Source organism: Salmo salar, chromosome ssa03 (genome assembly GCF_905237065.1).
Source record: "Salmo salar chromosome ssa03, Ssal_v3.1, whole genome shotgun sequence".
NCBI lineage: Eukaryota > Metazoa > Chordata > Actinopteri > Salmoniformes > Salmonidae > Salmo > Salmo salar.
Genome location: NC_059444.1, coordinates 64,796,535 through 64,805,849, shown reverse-complemented (window position 1 = coordinate 64,805,849; position 9,315 = coordinate 64,796,535). Strand labels below are relative to the sequence as shown.

General features: G+C 42.3%; 1 protein-coding gene across 1 annotated transcript in view; it reads left to right on the top strand.

Annotated features, from left to right (window-relative positions):
• The first annotated feature begins 2,419 nt into the window (after positions 1–2,419).
• The window catches only part of LOC106601278 (noelin-2), a 74,906-nt gene continuing 68,010 nt past the window's right edge, over positions 2,420–9,315 (top strand). The window contains exon 1 of the mRNA XM_014193365.2: positions 2,420–2,986. Within this exon, the coding sequence (XP_014048840.2) occupies positions 2,930–2,986 (57 nt within the window). The 5' untranslated portion in view covers positions 2,420–2,929. The remainder of the gene's footprint in view (positions 2,987–9,315) is intronic.

Below are 9,315 nucleotides of genomic sequence, written 5' to 3'. Positions count from 1 at the left end.
GAAAGCACAAATAAACCTCATTTTCATGTCTGTCCTTGTGCTCTGCTCTGCTCTCTCTCAATCTCTCTCTCTCTCTGTCTCTCTCTCTGGAGATCTATAGACCTCTCACTTACTGACTCAATTCTCCAGTTTCTTCACCTCCTTTCCAGCTTATAGTACAGTCCCTAACCCTTCATTCCCTTGCTCCGGTCTCATCCTTCTCATCCTCATAAGACATTTTAAATTCTCCTCACTTCCCATTATTTAGAGAGAATCAACTCCTAAAAATGTAAAATCTATATAATGATATGGTTGGCAGCGCTGGTTCAGTACAAATACGCCCACCTGGACTGCTGAGTTTTAATGCTTGAGACCTATGGTTGTACACAGGCACACACACACACACACACACACACACACACACACACACACACACACACACACACACACACACACACACACACACACACACACACACCTCACACATAAACATACAAAATTGACAAAATAAACATGATTCAAAATGGACATCAGAGGGTGATGCTATGGGTTAAAGTTATTTTAGACAAATGCAAAGAGCATGAACCTTCTGGCCAGAGGGAGAGAGTGAGAACAGAGGGAGAAAGAGGAAGGAGAAAATGCAGATTTCAGCTCCGTATCTACTTCACAGAGTGCAGCAGAGCATGAGAGGGAGAGAGAGAGGGATGGAAAAAGAGGGAGAGAGACACAGGCTGACCGACCAGCTCTATGCCTGAGAGGACTTCTGGTAACTGTTTTTTCCCCTTCTCTTTTCTCTTGCCTTGCCTGGTCTGGCTTGGAGATAAAACAGAAACATGCTGCCTCCTTGACAAATGGGTCATGTATTGTCTTCACCTACCTCAGAAATATCCTCCAGCCCCCAGGACTGTAGATAGTGACAGGGGAGTGAGTGGAGAGATGGAGACAGAGAAAAGAGAAAAGAGCTTTAGATGAATGTGTTAATACAGTATATTTCCTCAGCATTGCCATTAGCCACTTTGCTGCTGCCACTATGACCACACACAATGACTCAACATCACTTTGACTCTTCCTTTCAGGCAGGAGCCTAAGCTATTATTCACAACCACATGCCAAACTGTATGTATCCAGGGACAGGCTGGAAGGAGAACTGTACTGTACTCTGATGGTACTGTTACTTGGATTCATGGGTAAATGGGTAATGACAAAGAGATGCAGTAACAATGACAGAGCTTCCTTGGGGTCTTTAATGCTCTGTTCTACTGTACGTTCTCTCTCTCTCTCTCTCTCTCTCTCTCTCTCTCTCTCTCTCTCTCTCTGTCTCTCAGAAGCTCTTTCCATGCCTCTCTGTCTCTCAGAAGCTCTTTCCATGCCTCTCTGTCTCTCAGAAGCTCTTTCCATGCCTCTCTGTCTCTCAGAAGCTCTTTCCATGCCTCTCTGTGCTCCTGCTGGGTAAATGTAGGGGTGTGCACTGTGCACCTGAGGGCAACAGCAGGAAGCCGGAACTCCAACTCTCCGCTTTGCTGTAGGAGGGACGTCTTACACTGGTTTTACCCTATACAGTAACCTACTGTACCCTGTACATGGCACTCATAATGACAGGTATAATGTTCCACACGCCGTGTCATGTATTGAGATTGACGTAGCAAAAAGAATTAGGGTTAGTGAAGAGGATACTGCATGTGACAAGTGCAATAGACTGCCAAGGTTCCAGCCCTATTATATGTAGTTAAGTAACACTTGAGTCATTCATAGGTGATTATAGGTAAGGATGTAAAGTGATTTGTTGTTGGATGTAACTTTGGAAAGTGGTGAAATGGGAAAGTGAATTTGAGCGCTATTACTGAGGAGGAAGAGCGGAGCGGGTCGCGCAGGCCAGAGTGTTTTATTATTCATACCGTGTTCAGGATGGCCAGGGGCCACTTGCTCTGGCTGTCAAAAACTAGGAGAGGCCCACCAGAGTCCTGATGCGCACACACACACACACACACACACACACACACACACACACACACACACACACACACACACACACACACACACACACACACACACACACTTAGCAACATAATTAAAATATTAGCATGCTTATTTCTCTAAACCCCAATTCTGGGAAATCCCTTCGGATTATATTGGCACCTTAATTGACCAATTAGAAGCGGATGAGAGCTAAATTGATGGCATTATGTTGTTTGACAATCACCATCCGGATCTTACACAACGCAATATCAGCCCCAATCAGCGTTGGTGTGCAGATAACAAAGAAGTCGATTATGGCAATGCGTTCCGTGTATCTGTCATTCTACTGAAAATCCATACAGAGCAGCAAACAACACTGTCTAGTCTAGTCAATGCAGCCCCCCACCCCTCTCTCTCTCTATCTATCTCTCTCTCCCGCACACTTTCTCTCTCTCGCGCACACATGCACGCACGCAGAGTGGTACTTCTTTGAATCAGTTACCAAAGCATCGATGTGCTGCTCCTAGCGTCGTCACCTTGCAAGCACGGAAGTCACCTTCCAACCTCTGCGACTTTCTGCCCCTGTCATTAGCTACTATACCATTGAGTCCAGTGCTCATTTACAGGTTAAAGGCATTGCCTCATTCTAACAAACATATCGTGTGTGAAAGATTGTGTATTTGATTCAGCGTTCACTGTCAAAATTCTGCGGTCCACTGATCGGTGTTGGTCATAAGGGAGGAGGAGCAGGCGCGAGTCCACACCGCTCATCGCTGATCATTGTAGCCTACCGAGCTAGAGGTCTACTCTGCGTCCGTGTGTGGAATTAACCCAGCGCACAGACTGGCTGGTGATGAGGTTCGTCGTGTACACTCGACAGAGCATTGACAGAATCCCTCTCGAGCTGAAGAAACCGCCCCAATAAGGACACAGGCAAGAGGGGAAGAGCAACCGAAGAGCTGGTCTCGGCTGGAACGCTGTCATTTCTGCAAGAATGCATCTCTTCAGTGCCATGTTCCTACTAGTGATGTTAGCTGCCATGTCCAGTGAGGTAAGAACACGCGTACATCTCATATTTAATATGCTCTTTATTTGTTAACGTTTCATAAATGCCGGCTATTGGGGGTACAGAATACATATTCGAGGACTTGCCTGTGTCTATTAGACATATGCCAATGTGCTTAAAATCAATACTTGAGCAAGTGTGAAGAAAAACACGTTTAGTGGAATGAGTGTGAAATACACAAACGTCTTAGTGCGAACATGCCACACAATGACTCCAAATATGATTTTAGATGATTCCTCTGTATTATTTTTCCCCAGTCGTAAGGAAAATGTGTAGGCTAGTCAAATCTCACATCTGCGGCCGTCTGGCCTGGAATACAGCAGCATGGATTCAGAGGGGCAGGACAGAGAGAAAGTTGAGAGAGGAAGCGACAGAAAGGCTCTGGGGCTTCTCTGAGCAACAGAAGTCTATATTATGCCGGCACTGTACATCACGCTCCAGCGAGCTTGTGCACAATCCAAGTGTGATTTGCGAATGTGTGGACACACGTGTCAGGTTCAGTGTTAGTAAGATGATTGTTATTAGTGCTTTTCTAATGCCCCTTCAAACGCTAAACTATGTTCCGTGGTGAATGGACTTATCTATAGGCCTATGTCCTGGAGTTATGTATTTGCGGCTACGTTGGACCAGAGAAGCACTAAGCACAGACCTTTCCCTGAAACGATGAGCTCTGAAGTGACAGTTGTAAATTGAAGTGAAGGAAGGTAAATTATCTGACCCAGAAAACACTTGAAAGTCCAAGAGATGTGAATAATTTGTTATTGCGGCTTCAGCTGTCAGACAAAATAAGTTCTAGAACATGTTAACATGCTTAATGCAACAGTTAAATATTTAAAAAGGTTGCCATTTTAAAAAGATGTCTACACAAACCGATAATGTAGCTCCTAAAAGACTTGATATGACGTTGAAGTCTATGGGCCTATTTCAGCACCATGGACAGCGCTTCAGAGTGCCTTTGCCTAAAAACAGAGTTACAGGCTGACTACACCGCACGCGTAGCGTGCGCGAGCGTTGTAAAATAAATGTAGAAATCTATATTATTCAATTATTGCACCCACACTGCGTCTGCGTTGCCAAGAGCTAAAAAGATCGCAGATCAAGTGGCAAGTTCTGCCTCTCCCATCTCCTTATTGGTTTATAGAAGCAGGTGCCCATGTGGCATCTCGTCATTGGTTATACCCACGTGGGTGACTGAAAAATGAACGAGGTCAGTGGCGGTAATGCACCTAATTTATAAAAGTTGCCAATCGCAATATAAAGTCAAGAGAAGAAAAAGCCTGGAAGGAGGAGAGATGACTAGAAATGATTCAGTTGACTGTTTTATGTGTGGATTAATTGTCGGCGTAGAGGACCTTGTGCATTTCAGGTAAAATAACAACTCAATGTTTATATCCCAGGACAAATTAGCTAGCAACAGCAAGCTAGCTAAATAGGACAAATTAGCTAGCAAGTGCAAGCTAGCTAGCTAAATTGCCATAAATGTTTAATGCTTTTCGACCTGTCCCCAAATTTAATGTAATTGGTTCAGAGTTTGTTTTGATATTTTAACCTGCGTGTCGTGATCGCGTTTGGTGTGGGGGGATAAAATACATTTTGCACGAATGTGCACGATGGCACATGTGCGCAGCCGGTTTGGGTTCTGTGTTAGTGCTATTCGGTAATCCTTGGGACGACCCTTAACCCCAACCCTTACCCTAATCTTAACGATAACCGCTACCTAAAGCTAACCTTAAAACCCTTTTACATTTCAACTTAAATTGGTTGATGTCATAGTTGGGACTTCCCAAGGATCCCAGTTTTAGTGTGTAACAGTTTCCAAACCCTTTGTTTTGTTCTCACAATCACCGGGTAACACATTAATGGTCAAGAGTAAAGCTTGGGATGGACCTACAGTTGAAATAATATTCTCTGGCATGCCAGGCCTGACCCCCAAGTGTAGAATGTTATGTGCATAATTTTGCTGAGTAGATATGCCCCCTGAGAGTATCCTGACCATCACTCATGTTTGGGCAGGATTGATCAAATATCTTTTGAACCCCCAAGAATGTTCTGAGAATGATATGACTGTATTAACCATATAGATCAACAGCTGCAGATGTATACAGTATTCTGACTGTGTGCAAACCATGAAATGAAAACATCTGCTGTAGTTCATTTCTAGTACACAGTAGCACTGAGAGAACATCCTGCTCTCCAGAACGACTATGTTGTCTACTACAGAAGTGTGCCATGTTAACTGCCATGTCTACGTGCTGCGTTGAGACTTGAGCTGACCTTTTCCCAGAAATGGATCCGATGTTACCTGTCCTGAGGCCATGCTCCTTTCAAACGGTGGCGGTGACAATGAGACCCTACTGAGAGAAGCAGGTGGTGCTGTCAGTGACAGGAAAGGATGTGCAGAGCACAGCCAGTGGTATCTCAGTGTAACACAAGACTTCATCTCTGTCTTTGTGCTCTCTCTCTCTGTCTGTGTGTGTGTGTGTGTGTGTGTGTGTGTGTGTGTGTGTGTGTGTGTGTGTGTGTGTGTGTGTGTGTGTGTGTGTGTGTGTGTGTGTGTGTGTGTGTGTGTGTGTGTGTGTGTGTGTGTGTGTGTGTGTGTGTGACCTACTGATGGATTACTCGGTCCTGTTCAGTAGTGACAAAGCGTTTGGAAACAGACTGAAATGTGGACCTACTACCTGGACCTGTCCTATTTCCTTTGGAAAAATGTTTTGCTATGGTATGCCCCCCAGTACTTAGGAAAACCCTGGTTTACGTATCATATGAAACCACCTGCGGAGAGACTTCTTTAGCCGACTGTTTCACCCACTCCAACATGGTCCATTACAGTGGTGCCCCGTCTAGCGCTGACGCTCATTGGAGTCAGAGGGCAGGAGACAGTAGGCAGGTGAGCACCCAACCATAAGGCATAAGGACCTGAGGATGTGTGTGTCCCAGACTTACTCTCAGGAGATACAATCATCTCTCTATCAGTGGAACTGTTTCCCTGCCTCCAATGGCTCATAATTGGCCTTGGGGGACAATTTGTTGTAAGTGTTTACATTAAATATTAATCAACCCTACAGAGAAAAAAAAAATATCGCGCCACACATTTCCCTAATGTAGCCTAGCTCTGCAGACATAAAGAATTTATTAACTCGACTGGCTGCATCTTCCGACTGATAGGAAGTCTCTCTACACTGGAGGAGTTTGGATATCTCACTCATATGTGCACATCTTCTCACGCACAGTCTCAGCACGGGCCCTACATTAAATATGCACTATGCTTTAATGAGACACATGCACTCGCTGGCTCTCTGCATGTGTTTGTTAAGTACCCACAATACCCCAGGAGTCCTGACAGCCAGTGATGCAGACGGACACCTGCTCGACCTTGGCGCTGCCTCTGTATGTACGCCGTTGTTATGAGGTATGTTGCATCACAAGATGACTGACACCATGCATACACTTTGCAAATGTGTGTCTGTGTAACAGTTGATATTTATGCATGGTGATCTTGGTAAATGTGCGTCTGTGTAACAGTTGATATTTATGCGTGGTGATCTTGGTAAATGTACGTCTGTGTAACAGTTGATATTTATGCATGGTGATCTTGGTAAATGTACGTCTGTGTAACAGTTGATATTTATGCATGGTGATCTTGGTAAATGTGCGCCTGTGTAACAGTTCATATTTATGCGTGGTGATCTTGGTAAATGTACGTCTGTGTAACAGTTGATATTTATGCATGGTGATCTTGGTAAATGTGCGTCTGTGTAACAGTTGATATTTATGCATGGTGATCTTGGTAAATGTGCGTCTGTGTAACAGTTCATATTTATGCATGGTGATCTTGGTAAATGTACGTCTGTGTAACAGTTGATATTTATGCATGGTGATCTTTGAATTCTACTTGTGGGCTGAGCAGAGAATACATGTATATTTCAGCAGATAAAATGCACCGTAATTATGCTGTTTAGAGAAAATTGCACAGCACTGAAATATAATTGAAAATGACAGCATAATACATATATATTTAAGGTTTATTTTAAATTGGACACATTTGCAGCTAAAAGCTGAATTGCAGCATACATAGGCCTACATAAGTAAATCAAACAAAACACGTGAGATGCACTATACAATATTACAGTTCAGGCAAGGCACCACACCCTAATAGGGTCATGTTTTCCCTTATTCATATCACAATGAACTTCTACCATTTAAATAAAAACACCAATATATACATTTTTTTGTAATACAAAGTTTCTGAATTATTGTATTAAAATATGCAAACTGAGGCAATATCTAATAAGATCTGCTCATATTTCCAGGACTGGACTTTGAGCAGATTGTGGATATATACTTTTTTTAATCTTTCTATCTGTAAATTACTAAACCATGTGGGTAAACAGCATTTTTGGTGCATATTTCCAAAGAAAATGTTATCTAAAATCTATATTTGACAACATATGAACAATTCCCTCTATACATGTCTGGGGAATATATCTCAGTATAACCACGCAACATTTGGTGAATGCAGGTGCGTCTAAAGCTGAGATGAATTACTTAGTGTGTGGGAAGAGTCGGACTTTCAGGAAATGGTAGTTAAAGAGAAGTACAAGGAATTTAGTCTACCAATCACCAAACACCTATTAAGAACTAATCATGATCTCTTCAAAGTAAGATGTGATGTCCATTTGAAATCTCAAAATGTACACTACCGTTCAAAAGTTTGGGGTCACTTAGAAATGTCTTTGTTTTTGAAAGAAAAGCAAATGTTTTGTCCATTAAAATAACATCAAATTGACCAGAACTACAGTGTAGACATTGTTAATGTTGTAAATGACTATTGGAGCTGGAAACAGGTGATTTTTTTATAGAATATCTACACAGGCGTACAGAGGCCCATTATCAGCAACCATCACTCCTGTGTTCCAATGGCACGTTGTGTTAGCTAATCCAAGTTTATCATTTTAAAAGGCTAATTGAATACATTATAAAACCCTTTTGCAATTATGTTAGCACTGCTGAAAACTGTTGTTCTGATTAAAGAAGCAATAAAACTGGCCTATAGACTAGTTGAGTATCTGCAGCATCGGCATTTGTGGGTTCGATTACAGGCTCGATTACAGGCTCAAATGGCCAGAAACAAAGACCTTACTTCTGAAACTCATCAGTCTATTCTTGTTCTGAGAAATGAAGGTTCTGAGAAATGAGAAATTGCCAAGAAACTCAAGATCTCGTACAACGCTGTGTACTACTCCCTTCACAGAACAGAGCAAACTGGCTCTAACCAGAATAGAAAGAGGAGTGGGAGGCCCCGGTGCACAACTGAGCAAGAGGACAAGTACATTAGTGTGTCTAGGTTGAGAAACAGATGCCTCACAAGTCCTCAACTGGCAGCTTCATTAAATAGTACCCGCAAAACACCAGTCTCAACGTCAACAGTGAAGAGGCGACTCTGGGATGCTGGCCTTCTAGGCAGAGTTCCTCTGTCCTGTGTCTATTCTTTTTCCCATCTTAATCTTTTATTTTTGTTGGCCAGTCTGAGATATGGCTTTTTCTTTGCAACTCTGACTAGAAGGTCAGCATCATGTTTCCATGTAAAAATGTCAATTTCTATAATAATGGCAATATTTTCTCAATTATATTTAATATTATATAAATACTTTGTTCTAATTTGTATGGTTCTTTGATTTGCTAAATATGTAATGTGTTTTTAAAACACGTACTTTGATGAGTAGTAGAGTTACATTTCTGGAGACGTTTTTACATCAAAAGATAAAGGCTGCTTTTTCAAAATGCCTCTTTAAGAGATGCCAATCTTACCAGGTATATGAGCAGAGCTCACCTTTCAATGTACTTTCATTATCTCCAGCACAATACCAGTGTCTACATATGTGAAAACGGAGCGTTTTGTAGAAAAATATTTAAAGTTCTATTCGATAACATCATAAAAAAAGTGATTTTCAAACAATATGAGATTTGTGGTGACGTGGGGAGCAAGAACATACAGTACCCTCCCTCTGGCTAGAAACTCGTAGCATTTAAAAAAATAAAACCGTTTAATCGTACCCTGTGATGTCACAGAGAAGCATTTTTTTGTGACCTTATCTTTTTATCCACAGACAATAGAAACACGCATGTAGAAATGTAGATGCTGGAGATAGTGAATATTGTAACGTGGATGCTGGGAGTCAGGAAGCAGGTGGTCAGTTTAATATAACAAGAAACATGGAACGATCCAACGTAGGAGTAGCGTCTTGACATGAACAAAACAGTACTGCCTGGGGAAAGAACCTAAGGGAGTGCCAGATAAAGGGGAAGTAATGGAG